The 19279-nt window shown below is 33.6% G+C and overlaps 2 protein-coding genes across 11 annotated transcripts in view; one reads left to right on the top strand and one right to left on the bottom strand.

The window, feature by feature from the left end:
- Positions 1-12029, top strand: part of CHPT1 (choline phosphotransferase 1) — a 36850-nt gene extending 24821 nt beyond the window's left edge. For 3 of the 7 annotated variants that reach the window (XM_049094042.1, XM_049094040.1, XM_035699405.2), the window contains 5 exons: positions 784-915; positions 3544-3702; positions 4160-4285; positions 6257-6367; positions 11672-12029. In XM_049094042.1, the coding sequence (XP_048949999.1) occupies positions 784-915; positions 3544-3702; positions 4160-4285; positions 6257-6367; positions 11672-11905 (762 nt within the window). In that variant the 3' untranslated portion in view covers positions 11906-12029. Of the gene's footprint in view, positions 1-783; positions 916-3543; positions 3703-4159; positions 4286-6256; positions 6454-8776; positions 8947-11671 lie in introns of those variants that run through there. The other 4 variants (XR_007402257.1, XR_003133082.3, XM_049094041.1 and 1 more) reach the window with 2 other exon arrangements.
- Positions 8504-18925, bottom strand: SYCP3 (synaptonemal complex protein 3). Of its 4 annotated transcripts, none has more exons than XM_025439096.1 (9): positions 18768-18924; positions 17815-17964; positions 17089-17152; positions 16908-16942; positions 15034-15151; positions 14149-14248; positions 11086-11184; positions 8986-9090; positions 8504-8856 (listed from the first exon to the last, which is right to left on the bottom strand). In XM_025439096.1, exons 2-9 carry the CDS (start codon positions 17945-17947, stop codon positions 8803-8805), a joined length of 708 nt encoding a protein of 235 aa, XP_025294881.1. In that variant the 5' UTR covers positions 17948-17964; positions 18768-18924; the 3' UTR covers positions 8504-8802. The 4 variants fall into 4 exon arrangements, with proteins under 4 accessions (XP_025294881.1, XP_025294882.1, XP_048950000.1 ...); XM_025439097.3 differs by having other exon boundaries at positions 17815-17960; positions 18768-18920; XM_049094043.1 differs by having other exon boundaries at positions 8504-9090.
- Positions 18926-19279: the final 354 nt, after the last annotated feature.

Raw genomic sequence — 19279 nt, forward strand, 5'->3', positions numbered from 1 at the left:
GCTCAGCTGGTTCTCATAAAAAGGTGAATGTTGACCTAGAGGCAGTTAGGTTATTAAATCAGATGTCTGAATTTAATTCTGATTTAGTTATAATGGGGAATAATTTAATTTAATCTTAAAATCATTTCATTCAATATTTTGGCAATACCATAGGAGGAAAGCACACTTTATTATTCTTACCAACAAGAATATTTATTTTAGATGTAGATTTTCTAAATTTGTTAGTCTGTAGTTTCCACAAATGTTGGTACAATATTTCAAAGCCTATTTTCAAAACACATTAGCCTATAGCTTTTGGAAATTTATTGTTACTGTTTTTTAAATCCTTTGCTGCCTTTGGAAGTTTTCTTGAACAGCAAATTGACCAACAGGTAAATATATTGCTAGAGATTTAATCCTGGATATTAACTACACAGAATTCTTGCATGCACACACATTGTGATATTTGTCACATTCATGATGCAAATCATGGTGTCTGACTTTTACTGTGATGCTGCCTTTTAGAGGTATTAAATTCAAATGGACTATCATTTTTCATTTGTGAGATTAAATATTTCATTACAGTTATGTAAGTAGACATGAATATGGTGGATTCATTTTTCATTTAATGAATAAAACTGTTAAAAGAAAAAGTTGTCACTACAGGCTATATCCAGGAGTTAAGGTTTGATAAGAAAAAGGATACCTAATCGTACAGGGCCATATCATAATGTTTCTTTACTATTTAATAGGAAAAGAAATTATTTTTTCTTAATGATTTGTTTCTTTCCTCTACCCCTAAAGATACCCATTCTAGAAATAAAATTGAAGATCTTTCCAGTTCTTGGAGTAGTAGGTGGAGCAATATTTTCCTGTTCAAATTATTTCCATGTTATCCTCCATGGTGGTGTTGGCAAGAATGGATCCACTATAGCAGTAAGATATTAATTTCATCATCATTTAATATTAATTTTATTATAAGTTTTATTATTATCAGATCCAGAGATACTAAAAGCATGTCAATGTTCCAACAATGGGAAAGGAAACCAAATATCTTTCTTTTTTAGGCACATAATACAAAAGTATTTTTTTAAAGATATTATTTGTTCATAAGAGACGCAGAGAGAGAGAGAGAGACAGAGACACAGGCAGAGGGAGAAGCAGGCTCCATTCAGGGAGCCCAATGTGGGGTCGATGTGGGGCTCAATCAGGCCCCCAGGATCACACCCTGGGCTGAAGGTGGCACTAAACCGCTGGGCCACTGGGGCTGCCCCAAAAGTATTTTTAAAAGTTTTGACTTTCTGTTTTTCTTAGTAGACTTTTCTGACATCCTGTATAATCATCCACTGTCTCATTACTGTATATAATTGAGTTGCCATTTGTTTTCTTGCATATTGTACCTTACATTAATAGGGGAGAGGAGGAGGAGGAGGAGGAGGAGGAGAAGGAAATGAATTCCTGATTTAATAGCAGAAAAGTTGCCAAAGGTCATGGTTTCACATACAAGGCAATTTAATACTCATGAAATAAATTTTATTGAAATTTCACTGAAATGTATTGTTAAAAATTATTCTAATATTTTAAAAGGTAAAATTTTACACCTTAATTCTTATATTGAATAGGTACACCTTGTGTACTTTTTTTTTTACACTTTGCTCATGCTATAATACTTTTGTATTTATTCATACTTATTTCTTTAAAACTTCAATACTTTTATATGGGAAAGGGTCAGAATTCCTGCCAACTTTTAAACAAATATGATATCTATGTTTTTAAAAACCATATTGTCATCTTTAAGATAAATATAAGAAGATAAGTACTTAGTCTAGTGATGTCATCTTCCATCAAAACACTGGGTCTCCTGGGTGGCTCAGTCAGCTGAGAGTCCCAGCTCAGGTCTTGATCTCTGGGTCATGAGTCCAAGCCCTGTGTTGGGCTCCATGCCCAGGAGCCTACTTAAAAAGGAAAAAAAAATATGAAAACATTGTTGGACTTTTTAGAGTCATTTGAGCGATAGCTTACTCTCTTGGATTTCTTTGGTGCTGTAGTTCAAAATTTCTATCCTTCAAGAGTAGCTATGATTTCGAGAAAAAGCCAAAGTCATATGGAGCCAGGTTTAATAAATAAGAGTAATAAGCATGAAATGTGGCATTTTTAGTAAAAAAAAAAAAAAGCCTCATTTTCTTAAATGACATAAATTGCTTCTGAATCATGTATATAAAATGTATTCATAAAGATTGAAAATTTATGAATTATGTGGATTCCTTTGAAATTATCTTGAGAGCCAATTTATTTCATAAGTATAAAACTTATTTAGATACAGAAGTCCTGATATATTTGGAAAAATCAGTCATTTTCTGAGGTGTTTTGTCAGTTGACTTCAGTACTATGCATGAGGTGCTTAGGAATACTTGTTGCTTGACCATGGATGATAAAATAGAGTACTACCTGGAACATGAATTTTACTAAAGAAAATAAGATTTAGTGAGGATCAGTATCCACTTTAGAGAATATTTTATTAAGAAATAAGTAATAAATGTTTGAAGGAAGACAAAAAAATCAAACACTATGCTTTTGATTTTCCAATATTTTTAGCAGATTTTCTTGAATAAAATCTACAGAACCATACTACAGATAAAAGCACTATTTTATTAGTCTAAATTTTTATAACTTGTTAACATATAGTACACATTTTATTATGCATACAATATGTATAATAGTATTTATAATGTTGCTGTAATTTTATAGTAAATTCTAATTTATAACATGTAAACAATAAACAAGAATAATGCTGTTTTGATGAATATATTTAAATTGGTAGTTTGGGATTTTGTAAGCCTTAATACCAAATTTATTTCAGTATTTTGTTTAGGATAAGCAGTATTGAGAGAATCCTGATTCACACAGATAAAAATGTAATGGGTTGGAATTACAGTGTTATACAAGAGAGCATCTGCAATCCAAATGCCAAAAAAGGCAGAGGTGAGGACTGTTGGTATAGAGAGACCAGGGCAGAATTAACTTTTCCTGATCGGTAGTTAAAGTACTTTGTAAAACTGGCAGGTTGGAGTGCTTGGCACAGTTGGTAGAGCATGTGATACTTGATCTCAGGGTTGTTTAAGTTCAAGTCCCATGTTGGGTGTAGAGGTTATTTAAAAATAAAATTTTAAAAAATAAGTAAAAAATAAAATAAAATTGGCAGGTTAAACTTTATTTCAATACCTGTAACAAAAATATGTTTTAACTTGGCAATCCAAATGTCGATGGCCTTTGGCACAGTAAAATTGGTGTACAATAAATCATACTGTTTCTTAGTGGCAATTAGTTTAAAATGTGTGTATATATAAAATTGAAATCAAACATCTGTGGCACTGTATTACCTCTTTGTAACACTAGGGTTTTACGGATGTTTGAAGGCACAGTTAAGGTCTGTATACTCTGTTAGGCCATATAGTATGTTATATTCTTTAGGTCTCTAGTTTCTAACACAAAATAGATGTTCAGAAAATGTTTGCACTGTGATAAATGCAATGTTAAAATATGATTTTCTGATTTATCCCTTAGGGCACCAGTGTCTTGTCACCTGGACTCCACATAGGAATTATTATTATATTGGCAATAATGATCTATAAAAAGTCAGCAACTAATGTGTTTGAAAAGCATCCTTGTCTTTATACCCTTATGTTTGGATGTGTCTTTGCTAAAGTATCACAAAAATTGGTGGTAAGAAATTCTTTCATTTATATTTCATAATATAAATAATGTACTTGGTCTTCAAATACAAAGCTGGAAACCGTTTCATACAATGGGTAGGCTTTTAATGGTATGGTCATTACAATAAATGGCTGTTTGTGCTCCAAGTAAAACTGTAAATGAGTTAGTGTTATATTCAGGGAGATACTTTCCTTTCTGAATGCTAAGTTCTTTTAATTATCTGTTTAGCTATAATTGTCAACTATAATTTTCTGATATCAAGGAATTTAAATATTGGGAACTTTAATGAGCTACCCAGTCATGAATGTGAGAAGTTTTAGAATCAGTATTTCCATATTAAATGTGAGATTAAATGGTCTCTTTATCTTTGTCTTAATAGCGATTAAAGTATAAATCCTGTCCTAAAAACTGAAAGTTAAAATATTTAAAATTTAATAGTGAAATTATTTTGTTTATCTTTTTATAGATAGCTCACATGACCAAAAGTGAACTGTATCTTCAAGACACTGTCTTTTTTGGCCCAGGTCTTTTATTTTTAGACCAGTACTTTAATAATTTTATAGACGAATATGTTGTTCTTTGGATAGCAATGGTAAGTTCTTTACTGCTAATATTTTTCTTTAATAGATGTCAGATAACCTTATGCTAAAAAGTTACTTCAGTGATATAGCAGCCTCATTATCTAGTCTATTCTGTAAATGTTCCTGAATAGAATATTTAAAATTAACTCCTTTCAAGCTGTGCATCTTTTTTTTTATTATTATTATTTTCTTATTTTTTGGTATAGAAATGGCCCACATATGGAGATCAGGCTTCCAACAACTTAAATCTTTAAAAACACAACCCTGTACCTTACAAATAGATCTTTCTTCCCCACCAAAAACAATACAAAGATGACAAAAATCACCTCACTCTGCCCAGAGAAATGCAAATACTTAAGTGTCTGACTTTTACTTAAACTTGTTCAATCGTCACAGACATGGATGAAAGGAGCATTTTTGAGACATTATCTTTATTGTCCTCAATTATGGTGGTTCTGAACATCTTTGCTTCATTTTCCCCTACCTCTGGACCTTCATGGCTTTGTTAATAATATATAGACACATATTAAAGTGTGCTAAAATAAATCCTTCAGTTAATCTCTTGATAATTTAAATAATCTACCCTATTTATTAGATTTGGGCACTAAAATATTTAAGTCTTCCATTCTTCAAATGGTGGTGAGATGTAAATATTAATCCTTGCAAATTTTCAGGCAGTAGTCTAAAAAGTGAAAATCAGAGTAATTTCCTTTGTTATCCAGTATATGTAATTTTAGGGCTTCAAAATAATCTAAATTTAAGAAATAGGGTGATTATTCAAAATATCTGAAAACTCAATAGGGTTTCTTTTACTAATCTTGCATATGTATTACCAAATGGAATTGTTTAACATAATTAAATCAGATGTTAAAAATTCAAGCACCTATTTTGTAGTGAGTTAGGCCTGGTTTATGCCTGTGGTAGAGATTACGGTGAGGAAAGCAAATTGAATTTTTCTCTAAAATATTATGTGGACAATTTAAAACAATAGAAAACACTTATGTGAATCAAACAAAACATTATGTGTCCTTTAACATCATTAGAGAAAAGCTTACTTCAGCGAGAAAAGGGTCAGACAGAGCTTCAAGTAAATGATGTGGGAGATTTTCCCCTCAAGAGTGAGAGAATTCCTGCTTTACTGGCAGAGCAGTGAGCCTCCTTTCTCTGAAAGGAAGCATTTGTCCCTGGTCTCTGGTAAACTTTTTAGTGTGTCTTCCTCAATTTTGTATTCAACACAATTTTGTATAAGCATCCCCTCAACTCGGGATCCCTGTGTGGCGCAGCGGTTTGGTGCCTGCCTTTGGCCCAGGGCGCGATCCTGGAGACCCAGGATCGAATCCCACATCGGGCTCCCGGTGCATGGAGCCTGCTTCTCCCTCTGCCTATGTCTCTACCTCTCTCTCTCTCTGTGACTATCATAAATAAATTAAAAAAAAAAAAAAAAGCATCCCCTCAACTATGGTGTTTTTTCGAGGCCTTTATTTTCTTACAACCATCTCAAAGCAAAAAGAAATGTATATGATAGAATGATTTTATTAAGTGACGAACAGCCCCTCCTAATAGAAAATTTATGGCTTCGTTGCACAGCAGAAAATGTAAAGAATGTGGAGTCAGAAGACAAATTGTGTTGCCAGCTTTCATATTTTTTCTAGGCCGTTTACCATTCTGAGCCTTGTTGCACAGCAGAAAATGTAAAGAATGTGGAGTCAGAAGACAAATTGTGTTGCCAGCTTTTATATTTTTTCTAGGCCGTTTACCATTCTGAGCCTCAGTACTTATAACTGTGACATACTCAGCATGTTCCAAAGGATTATAGGGAGATCCAAATATGAAATATATGAAATACTCTAAAATACTGTATTTTCATTGAAGAAGTTTAGGTTAAGGTTTGAGATCTTGCCGGGGGGCGGGGGGGTAGACAAAAAAAAATTGCTGCTTCAGAAAAGATAGACTGTAATATTTTTTTTTTTTTGCTTCTAAAGGTCATTTCTTCATTTGATATGATGATGTATTTTAGTGCTTTGTGCCTGCAAATTTCAAGACACCTTCATCTAAATATCTTCAAGACTTCATATCATGAAGCACCCGAACAGGTTCACAAGCATATTGACTAATAGCCCAAGGAAAAGAGGAGCAGTTAGGGGAACCTATGAGTGAAGGAAATTCCCCTTTGCAGGAGGCTAGTATACAATAAATAAGGTTATATTTGACTATAGAACATTAAGTCCTGTAGATTCCATTATGTTTATTTCAGTTGTGAAGCCCTCATTGCCTATCAACATTATTGATCACAGGTATTATCAGGATATTACAATCTATAAATTAGAAACAAAATCAAATTTTGAGGACACGAAAGTAAACCATTGTGGTTCTAAAAACCTGTCTCAAAAATCTTTATCAGATACTTGGGATTTTAATTGCTAAAGGATTACATAAAAATGGAGGGCTTAGAGGATTTTAGCCATCTTAAGGGTGATGCTTATTACTTCAATTGCTAATAATTGATGAGTTCATAATACTGCATAAGTGCATGGATTGTAATTACGGAGTCAAATGATGTTATAAGAAATGATTTTTTAAGCTATTTTTCAAAGGAGTTAATTACTGTTGGAAAAAGGAAATGGAACTAGAATTTAAAAGGGCTACTAGAATTTTCTATAATTTATATTTAGTAAAAGGAATGTGTCTCACAGTTCAGAAAAACAAATGAACCTTTAAACATTATTCCTTGATAGTAAAATTTCAGTCACAAAAAAGTGGACATTAAAAAGATCCCCTTTTATGAAACATAAAAAAAAAATAGCCAAAGCAAAGTTGATGTAAGAAAATTAGTAATTTGTGACAACAACATGGCAAAAATATCTTCCCTTTAGAATATCAGCCACAGTTACCTCAAATAGACATTGGCTCATGAGGAAATCTGGATAATGTAAATATCAGTTATCCCATCACTAAATACATTATAAATTATCTTTCCACTCTCATTAAAAGTATGACTTGTGACTCAGATTACCCATTTTACCTTATTTTTAATTTTGTCCAAGTTCTGTAGACCATAGCCTTATGATGAAATAATTTTAAAAAAATAAAGGAGTAATGAACACACATTACACCTTAAGTAATAAAAAGGCATATTGAAAAAATAGTGAAAGTTGATATTCCTTAAAAGTAAAAAATATGTGAATTAAGTACACAGAAACCACTCTGGAGTACTTATTTGCCTCTATTAGTAAGCTCAAATAGGACTTTATTAGGGGTTTAAATAGTACTTAACATGTATATTCCAACATACACTTTGGCTTAAAAGTCCTTCACAAAATTTAGGAACTGTTTCCTTAATGTTATAATGGTTAATTTCTTCCGGTATAACTTATCATAGTTAGAAAAAGACAGTCATGGACTATCTTATGGACTTGCTTTTTAAAACTTGGAAAACCTTGAAACTAAGGTAAAGGTGGATTATAGTGGCAAAAATCAGAATATAAAACATGAAAAAAAGAGGGAAAAAATCAATTCTTTCCTCCTAATGGGCATTATTTTTTGTTTTGAATGATTCAGTGAAAGCAATTTCAGCAAAAAGTAAAGTTTAGCGGATATATTTCAAATGCTGAGACAATTTAGTCTATTGACTCTAGTGTTTCATGTTACTGTGTTTAAAAAATGCAGAGTTTTAGTGACAAGGTATAAAGTTAAGTGTTCAAGTTTGAAAATGAATGTAATCAAACTTCCATATATTTACTGAATTTAAAACTGAAAAACAAAATATTTTCTAGGTAATTAACTTTAAAGACGAATGTGACATATTTAAACCATAAGTAATTAGGTATGTTAATGATATACTTTCAGTCATTACTAAGGGCATGTGTCATTTAATTGTGGACCAAGCCTAATTAAATGGCATTTAGACGTCTTTCTGGAAATGACATATTCACAAATACATGTCTTAAAACTTTTATATATCTTGTTTAGTTTTCTTAATAGTTTTTAGCAGTTTATTTCAGAACACAAACTTAAGTTGCTTTTAATAAATTTTATAATTTTATTAATTTTCTTTTGAAATCTTATTTTCAATTAGTACTGGCTGTGTAACTTAAGTATATACAGTAAAATGTACATATAACATAAATTTTGTATATTTTTTCTTAAAGAAGAACAATGTAACCTTCTAAACTTGTGCTTTGTAGCTTTCTACCTTTTGGGACTAATACAAATACACCGAAGCCAAAAACTGAAATTAAATCATCTTTATTGCTAAAAGTTAATATACAAGTGTTAAAGAGAAAAATACACTAATACTATTAAAAAGTTGGAAACTTGGTATAAATAATTTAAGAATTGCTACTATTCATATAACTGTTCAGCTTTATGTGAAAGTTAACAAGTAGAGAGGTCTTGCACTTAAGCTAACAACACAATGTATTATTTTAAACTAGAATTTTTAAACCACTCTAAAAGAATTACATGCCTCTTAGCTAATGTTATAATTGTATCATATTACTTAGGTTCAAGTTCTTCCTTCAAAGAGTCATCAGAATAACATGGATTGAAGAGACTTTCGAACACTTGCCATCTCTTGCTGCTGCTGTTACATGAAAGGAAATATTAAACATTTGTTTAATTTTTAGATAAGTGTTATACATATTTCACCAAATAAAATATTTCAATGCTTGCATTACTCCTCATTTTTCCAACTTAAAATGTAACGACTTACAGTCTCCATCATAATTTTTTTTTGCAACATAGACATTTCTTTTTTAAGTTCATTTTGCGCACCAGTAAGTAGGTTATCATGATTCTTCTCCAACTCTTCCATATTCTAAAACACAAAAGGCTAGTTCAGTTACAAACCATCACTTTTCATCTCAGATTCTAAACTTATATAATTAATTTTCAATAGTAGGAACTTTCTACTATTCAAATAATGTGAATTATTTATGCCAAATGAAAATATTCTAATAGTGGAAACTAAAATACAAAGGAAGAAAACCATCAGACATGGATCAAGTATTACAGGAGGTATGACAGTAGTATACTTTGCTCAAAATAATGGGTTAATGAGCTGCTAAGGTCAAAATAGAACAAAAAAGGAATGCTGTAATACTTACAATTTCTAATAAGCTTTCTAAATATCAAGTAATTATGTTATTATAATAGTCAATGTGATGTGAATTCATTAGAATAAAATGATCTGTAATCTACCTCTTCTTTCAATTTATGAAAAACAAGTTATGTTATATAAATCTTTATTACTCATCTAACAAATAGTGATCCTAACTCCTACTATATAAAAAGTACTACATTAAGTATTGTGGAGAAATTAAAAAGTAGTAATATATGATTACTCCCTTACTCCAGTAAGGAGATACATACAAAATAATCCAAAATTTAATAGTAAGAACGAAGTGCAACATGTTATAGCTATGTAGTAGAAAATAGGGATTAATTCCAATTTAGTTGGCAAAAGAGTAATATAAAAGAAAAAGTAATTAAAAACATTTCAGAGCAAGAGCACAGATAAATGCATAGAAGTACACAATGAATGAGTTCAGAGAAGGCAATTATCTGGTGGGGTGGGAGTTACCTAACAAATGCAGTAACTGAAGCATAAAGAGAAGAATCACATTATGGAAGGGGACTTGAAATCTAAGAATTGAATTGAAAATGAGAAATACTGACTTTTTCAGGAGGGAAGAACTGTTTTAGGAAGATATGACAGACCTATGAAGAGTAGTTTGGAAAAGAGAAATGAGTTGAGGTTTAGTAGTATAAACAAAGAATGATGTGATTGTAAATTAGGAGAGTAGTTCTGGGGATTAAAAGAAGGAACCACTGCAGGAGTAAAAACTACAGGACCTACTATGAACAATAAGGGAGATGGAGGAGTCAAACGTAATACTAAAGTTCCTACCCTACGTGGTAACATTTAGTGATAAGATTTAAAGAAATCTTTGTTAGTATTTTATCAATCTTCACACCGATTAAATGGTTTTTAGGGAGCATTAGAGCAAGCTGATTGGAAACACTTTTAAAAATAACTTTGATGTACATAGAAAAGTTTTTAAAACTACTACTAGTTCATTCAGAGCATCCCACTTACTTTAAAAGGGTGACATTTTAACATTTGCACAAGATTAACAGAATCCTGACACCAAAAAAAAAAAAAAAAGGTATGTGCAGGATTCCAATGAACTCCTACAAATAGTTACTAAAAAGTACATATCTGCATGAATAAGAGGTCAATGCCACAAACCACAATTTGTTAATATGCATAACAGATAATTCTCGATGCACAAGTTTTTAATCAGCTGGGTTTTTCGTTCTATTATGTATCTGAGCCATTTCTTGTAAGATGGGATATAAAGCCATTTTTAGTCACTGCAGTAATCCTAACAAGAAATATGACATAACGTACATATATATTAGAAAATGAAAAATATTCCTCATTTTCAATTGAGTACTTTGTATTCTGGAGATACAAAGTAAAAGACTACCTAGAAATGATTTATGGACTTTTTATTTTCAGTTAAGACAGAACTATTACTATTACTATTCTTATTAGTAAAATAAGAATTTTATGCACTTTATGTATATTTAGGTAAAATTCCCAATTTACCATTTCTTGTTTTGAATAATCCCCACAAAGCATTAGAATCCTAAAGTAAAAATATATTTAACACTTAAAATGGAAAGAATTTAAAATATATAATTTTTTCCCTTAAACTTAGAAAAATACTATCTTCTGCTTTCAAATATAATGTTATATAACAATGTATTACACAATGTATTACATAACCAAATACAACAAACAGACCTTTACGAACTGCTCATATAGCTGTCTAACTGTTTTCAGTCTCTGGCTCTGAACAATTCTAGACTGTTGAAAAATCTTTTGTTGCTGTCGAAACAAGTTCTACAAATACAAGCAAAAAAAAAATATGTGATAACAATTTGGGTGAAATTTAAAATTTAGCAAAATGTGATTCTACGTTACATTTAAAAGGAATAGTTTTTCTATCAACAGTTTTAACTACTATGACCAAGCTCACCACTAATATACAACAGTAATAATCCTACCAGTCACAAAATAGCAACACTTAACAATACTCAAAATATATTGTTTTGCTTTGTTAATGTAGGCTCCATGCCCAATGTGGAGCCCAATGTTGGGCTTGAACTCATGACCCTGAGATCAAGACCTGAGCTGAAATCAATAGTTGGAAGTTTACTCAACTGAGCCATGCAGGTGCCCCAACAATACCAAAATATGTTTTAATTCTTGGTGCTCTCAGTATCAACATGTATGATCTTTACTTTTTTTTAAAAAAAGGTTATTTATTTATTTATTTATTTATTTATTTATTTATTTATTTATTTATTTATTTATGGGGGGGGGGCAGAGACACAAGAGGAGGGAGAGGCAGGCTCCATGCCGGGAGCCCGACGTGGGACTCGATCCCGGGATTCCAAGATCATGCCTCGGGCCAAAGGCAAGCGCCAAACCACTGGGCCACCCACGGATCCCCTGTATGATCTTTCCAATGCTTATCTTTCAGTTCCTTGGACCACTTTTCACCAACAGTTTTTGTTCCCCACCCTACTTTAGCCATTCACAGTACATGCTCATACCCTAGATTTTGTCACTGCCAATAACTACAACCTCTACACAGTATAAACAATAGAAAATTTCTCATTAACTATGTGTTAGATACTACTCTGAACTCTTTAAATAAACATATTATATATGAACTCATTTAATCCTCAAAACAACTCCATGAGGTTATTATTACTCCTCTTTCATAGATAAGGAAACAGGCATCAAGATAATTTTTTCAGTTTCACAGCTAGCATTTGGTGATACCAGGATGTGATTCCAAAGAGTGAATTTCCAGAATTCAGGTCTAACCATTCATTATTCATGCTATTTCTCCATATAACTCACTATTCACAACCACTACCTGCCTACCATGCTAGTTACCTCTTGGTACCATAATTCAGTAATCTCTATCATACCTAAAATCCACTCATCTTACTCATTTTCACATCCCCTATCCCTATTCCCATGTCATTTTCCTCCTATCCTGCTTAAATTCTATGGTGAATCATCCTTTCATATATCCTGCCCAATTCTCACGCTGTCACACTTGTCTGGCTAAACTCCAATCCTGGAAAATTCAACTCTCCAGTAATTCTGCCTGCATCCCTATAGCTGGTCCTGACTAGCGAAAATCCCACAATTATGCTAACATGTCTCACTTGAAATCATGATCACTGGCCTAAATTCGATCCTTAATGCTGCTTAGAAATTATATTTCCCTAGTCCATTCACTGATCCACTCAGGAAAGTGTTTTATTTGACCTCAAAAGGCAACATGTTTTCTACCATCCAATAACCTAATTATTTCACTAAAGAAACCCAATCCAAAGAGAACTTTGAGTCTCCATCATCATTTCTACCTACCCACCTATATCTGTGCTCACATACTTTACCTTCTTTCCTGTTTTTAAGGATGAACTGTCCTTGTTCTCTGCTACCCCCAACTTTTTCACATGTTCCAACCATTCTTAAGAATTCAACTGTCCCCCTTTTCCATTACTTATTTTTCCCCTCAAGATTGTTCTTCTCAGCAAACATATGTTGCTCTTTCTTCATTCTTAAACAAAAACCACACATTATTCCTTTTTTGCTCAAGCTACCACCCCATTTCTCTATTTCCTATTCTTTTATACTCCTCCTAATCAAGTTTCTGCACTCATTTTCTACCAAAATCATTCTGATCAAGAACATCAACAACCTTTACATTGCCAAATCCACCCTATGGTTCTCCCTCATATCTCTGAACTCTGAACACTGAAGTACTTATTCCAGAAATCAGTCCTTAGGCCTCTCTTTTACATTTACAATCACTTCCTTGGTGGTCTCATCATCCATCTTATGGCTTAACTACTGTCTTTATGTTGAGAATTCCCAACTTTGCACATTCAGCTCTTATTTTTTTCCAGAACTCCAGACTCCTATACCAATGGGCCTACTCAACACATCCCCTTGGGTATTTCATATTAACATTTCCAAAACTGAGCTGATCAACCAACCCCTAAAATTATTTAATATGAATAGTACTTAACTCTTAAATAAGAAATACATGATAATTTTATAAATGAAAGAGTAAAATAACAGGATAGTTACTGTAGTTATATAACATATAGGTATAGCACACTTCCATCTCCCACAGAGATGCGCATGTAACACAAGTCTGGCCATTAAGAGTAAACCATGTTTTGACCGTAATGACTGGTTCAGGAATGGGCAAATGATCCAAACTTTATCAGTGATATTCCTCCAGAGGACTTTTCTTTCTGCTAGCTATTGAAAAACAAAAACAAAAACAAAACAAAACAAAAAAAACCCCAAAAAACAAAAAAAAAAACAACAGTCCACTGGTTACTAAACTTGTAGTAAGTCTAAATTTTAAGAAGCTATCTTGCTTACCACATTGAAAGAGCCTATTAAGAATCGCAGACAGAGCCCAAATGACACTATATAATATGCAGTCCTTCCTTACATCCATCCAGCTATGTCTGAAGCTAACTAAAACTACACCTGAACTTCTTTTATATAAACAAATAATCCTTCTTTTGTACTTTGATAATTTGTCACTTAGAACTGCAAGAATCACAACCAATATAGGAAGCAAAGGCCAATAGCTTTCACAAATGTGCCTGAGTTCTCTGGTTTACCATTCAGCAGGACTGAAACACATAGCCAGTATGGGAAATGGAACCCAGCCGAGTGTCCTAGATCTACTACATGGCTAAGGTCTCCATTCCCACTTGACGCTCGGTTATAATAGATTATAAAATTAAGCATGATACTAACAGCTAGTTTTTCTTCTTGTTCCTCAATTTTCTGCATATCCATTTCCCACTGCTGAAACAAAGTCACAAACTGCTGAGAATATTCTTGGTTAAGCTTCTGCCTATAAAACATAACAATGAATATTTTCATATTTTATATCAAAATATTCCAAACAAAATTGATGACATACTTTATAAATACTAAAAGAGAAAATAATGGCATCTTAAATTGTCAAATACGAAACCAAAAAGTAAAATTATGATTTATGCTGATTTTCCTAGCCAGCTAACAACAGAAAAGCCCTCTCACAGGCTTTAGTTCTCAGAAACTATGGAAGTTTTATTATATATACATTTTTCAGAAAAGTCCATTTCATTTCCAAGCAGTTTTTTTCTCCAACTGAATATAGGTTCCAATATAAGTAGATTAAGTCAAATTATCGTGTTTATCATGTAAGATGTCTAAATAGAAATATACCACTTGGTTTTTCCCCATTTTGGTATAATGATTTTGTAAAAAAGAATTAAGTCAATTCAGCTAAAATAGACAGATTATTTACAATAAAACTGATCTTTTTCTACAATGTTAAAAACAGGTAACTATCACAAAGCTAATAATTTATATGACATTTACTTTTTATTCAATGTATTTCTAGAATGAAAATAACCTTTAGGGTAAAAACACCAGTTGTTATTTAAATGGAGAAAATTATAACCTGCATTGATTTCTAAGAAATATATCTCAAGTCTGTGAAGGAGTAAGGTTTTAGGACTAACAGGCTTAAAGAAAAATCAAGCCAAATATGTATTTTACTAGAGACTCCAATAAATAAATGATAGTATTTTTCATAATTTGTACCAAGAAATGATACAAATTTTGTGGCTATGAAAAAACCAACAACCTTACCTTTGCTCTTGCTGAGTTTTCCAAACATGTTCAATTTTCTGGTTGCTGGTTTTGAGAGAAGCCTTAGTATACAGTTCTAGTCTTTTTCTCTTTGCAAGAAGGGCCTTGTTAATATCAGCTTTATTAAAAATAAATATCCATTAAAACTTAATGTTGAAAATTATTTTATTCCCACATATTCAAATTAAATAGAGATATAATTGCTTCAACAGTTTTGGAAAGATGGTTAAAATTAAATCCTACAGTAGGTACAATATTAAAAAGCAAGATTATCTGTTTTTTTTTTTTTTCCTAAGGAAATTTCCGGCTATTAGTATCTCAATTTTGATTTTCCTAACTAGGGTTAATTTTTTAATTTAGAGAGGACTGAAAAATGCTAAACATGAAAAAAAGGGGGTCTCAAAGACAGACCTTTAACTTTTTCATAAGAAAAAACTAATAAAGGCTAAATTTTTCTGAATTTGTAAAATACTCTCCAACTGAAACTCATTTAGATGAGTTATTTCTAGAACTCATCATATGAAACGCAAAATTATTTTTAAAAAGAATCCAAAAAGAATAAAAACAGTTAAATAGGAAAATTAGTTTAAAAAAGTCTGTGATACTTTTAAATATAATTTTTACCAAAAAAATATAAAAAACCAAGCATAGAAAAATCTTAAAATATATTGATAAATTCATTCATGAAATCTTTTAAATACTTTTGTGGAACTTTTTTCCCCTGGACTTATTAAAAGAACACTTATTTCTTATTGAAGTATAATCAACACAGCGTTACATATTAGTTTCAATGAGTAAGAGTGATTTCTGAAGCTTTTTATAGGACATCTTTAAGCACTGTATTTTATAAAATTTTTAATACCTCAAAAAATGCTTTGCTAAACTATGGCTCTACCGCCAATAGTTATTTTTCAGTTAATCATGATGGATCTGTATTATACAAATATTTTATATTTCCAATATCCACCTATGACAAATTTAAAAGATTAAAAAGCAAACATTTTTCCACCACCAAATAGAGCAAAGGTTTCAAGAAACACTTGACTGAATAATCCATATAGAAGAGCCAAACAAATATTGACTCTCTTTTTAAGACTGCTACCCCTGGGGCACCTGGGTGGCTTAGTTGGTTAAGTGTTGGTTTCAGCTCTGTTCACAATCTCCAGGTCCTGGGATCTAGCCCCACATTGTGTTGGGCTCCCTGCTCAATGGGGAGTTTGCTTCTCCCACTTCCTCTGCCCCTTCCTGGCTTGTGCCCTAATAAATAAAATCTTAAAAAACAAAACAACAACAACAAAAAAACAAGAAACAAAAACAAAAACCTATCCTCTAACAGAGTTAAGGTAACTGATATTTAATATACCATTTAAAGTTTATGAACTTATCTGATTATAGAGCTCTTACTAGCTAGCAGGGTTACCTTTCTCAACTACATAATGTAATAATGTAAAAAATAACAATAAAAAGGGATTTTAAAGGGCTCAATTTATATTGCCCCTCCTAAGAACACAGGAATGTCATAGAAAATAACTAAATTGAGAAAATGAAAACATAACATACAGATATGTGTGTTTGTAACACTTGGTCTGTGAGTTTGTGAAAGTTCATACAAAGAGGGGTAGATATTTTCCCCTTCCATTTTTATTCTAAAATTCCAAAGTCCATTAAATTCACACATGTATAAAATAAAATCACCATTCTTACCTCAACACCATTAATACCATTTTTACTCTTCCTATGGACAACTGGAGAAGGTTAAGTAAGGAAATCTATGTGGTAAGTCTTGTCCACTGATTAACATTTCCTGTTATATAAGTTAGGTGCTATACTGTTGAAATAATTATCTTAAAAGACAAATATCTCCTAAAACATACCTCCAAATCTTTCCAGCATATTTTGTACTTCACCCCTGTGAAATTACATCAAAAAACTTCTCATTAAGGATTGAAATACCGTATGTACAATGTATTTACATACAATACTCACTGCACAACCAAACTAGACTTTTCTTAAAGTACGTTATGTAACAGGCAAAAATTATTTTGAACACATCACCCCACATCTTCAAATACTGCTGAAGTCCTTTTCTTCCCATGCTTATCAATTACTGGAGTCTTCCCTGCATTGACAATAAAAAAAAAAAAAATTTCGAAACTAAGTATTCCATTTTGGTACTTTTTTATGGTGTGATATCTTAATTTTGAGTACTTTTAGGCTTTTGTTGCCAACATAACTTTTTAAAGCAGACATGTAAATACCACACTTTCCCTGCAGTTTAGATAGAATTAAATCGGGATTCGGGACCATTTTATAGGAACAATTCTGCAAGCTTTCCCATGTTAATGTCGTAAGTGAGGTTTTTATTTTTGCTCATTAATGTTATGTGTATATTCTATATTCATGAAGCAGGCATCTGGAGAATAGTGACTGTAATGGCAAGAGATGGTATGCAGCTTTTCATTTTTTTAAAAAATAGATTTTATTTATTCATGAGAGACACAAAGAGAGGCAAAGACAGAGGCAGAAGCAGGCTCCCTGCAGGGAGCCCGATGCGGGACTCAATCCCAGGACCCTGGGATCACGACCTGAGCCAAAGGCAGACACTCAACCACTGAGCCACCCAGAAGTCCCTGTACAAGCTTTTCAAACTTGAAATGAGAAATAAGAAGTGCATGAAAACGCTTTACAAATAAAGTTTTATTAAAGTTTAAACTGTAGTGCGTCTCAAACAAATCACCGCCAGGACATGGTCACTGCCCGACCACCTTAAACACTGCGTACCTTCAGGGACATCCTCCTCGGAACCTCTCAGATCTTTTTTATCTTCTTTCTCAAACTCATAGGCTCTTATAACCTGATCCTCCATGGACTTCTTCCCAGACTTCCCCGTGTGCTTTCTTCCAGAGGGCACCATAGTCACAGGTTTTCTGACTTTTAAAAAATAAATCTCTCAAACCTTCTGAATCCAAAGACATCATTTAAGTAAACTGCTAAAATTTCAAAATCAGCGCTATCGAATAAAGATCTTAGTCGAAAAACACTTTACTAGGAGTTCCCTCCTCACTTATTTTGTTGGCCCTAAATCAACAGAGGTAACGACACACCCACCCACGGAGGGTTCACCTCTGGGGGCTGGGAGATCTGAATTTTAGTCCCGCCTTTGTCAAGATTCTCGCTAAATTCAAGTCTGTGCACTTCCGTCACAAAGGGAAACTGTAGAATAGTTGGTGGGGTTAACCCCGTCAGCACGCCCCTCCGTAAGTTCACGGTAAATTAAATCTAAAATAAAGGCGGTTCGCACCCCGTGCCGCGGGAAATAACGATTCCGACTAAGATTTTCACAACATGAACACGGGGTACAAAGGAAAAACCCTTAGTTCATCACGTTCTGGGGGGGGGGGGGCGCGCATGAGCGAGCGACGCCAGGCGGGCGAAAGCCCACCCACAGAAACCGGCCTGAGCCGTCGGGACCAGTCAGATCCGGTTCTGCCCGCTGCATTCCACCGGTCACTCGACGGCAGGAAGCCCCGCCCTCAGGGAAGTTCACGGACTTCATTTTCCTGTCAGAGGCCCTAAAAATTTACCTCACGGATCAAAAGCAGCCTCGGACGGGAGCGCGAGGCAAAGTCCTCCCTTCCTCCCGCCTGAAAAAAGTCCCCAATGGCCAAAACCACAGGAATTGGTCTCCCGAGAGGCGTCCCGCCACCCCAGTCCCAACCGCTCCAGCCCCTTACCCCGAGGTGTTCGCTGTGCCGCCACGATGCTTCTGAGGAAAGTTAGACTTCACGCGGGAGAAAAGCGAGGCTCGCCTCGCCCGAGGGCGTCGCTGATTGGTTAGTGAGGGCGTCGCTGATTGGCTGGTGGCTCTGCGCGTGCGTATAGAAGGCCACAGGCTCCGCCCCTGCGGGCAACCGACCAAGAGACGGCTGCCCCAGAGTGCCTTGCGGGCCGCGGCCTGTGGAGGCTTGGTGTCCTGGAGGCCTGTTCGTGTGTGGTTTTCTAGATTAAGTTTTAATTCTTAAAATTTAATTTGAAAATTGCAGAATATGTAAGTCACGAAACATGATGAACACACGACCTAATTCGCGAAGTAGAATTTACTGGAAGCCTTGGAATTTCCTTAGGAAGGCCTTTCCATTCCATCCTCGCCCCGAATTCCCCTTTCAGATGTGTGGGTTTTGTTTTGTTTTGTTTTGTTTAATTATCCGGAATTCTGTGTAAATCGTCGTCCCTCCTATTTTCTAAG

This window comes from Canis lupus, chromosome 15 (assembly GCF_003254725.2).
Source record: "Canis lupus dingo isolate Sandy chromosome 15, ASM325472v2, whole genome shotgun sequence".
NCBI lineage: Eukaryota > Metazoa > Chordata > Mammalia > Carnivora > Canidae > Canis > Canis lupus.

Bases quoted from the DNA above. Each gene is read 5' to 3' on its own strand.
- SYCP3 (XM_025439096.1), bottom strand. From the start codon at position 17,947: ATGGTGCCCTCTGGAAGAAAGCACACGGGGAAGTCTGGGAAGAAGTCC. The intron at 15,152-16,907 runs GTATGTTTTAGG...TTTTTAATAAAG, and splicing joins TATGCTGGAAAGATTTGGAG to CTGATATTAACAAGGCCCTT. The intron at 11,185-14,148 runs GTTAGTATCATG...TTGTATTTGTAG, and splicing joins AACAAGAAGAAAAACTAGCT to AACTTGTTTCGACAGCAACA.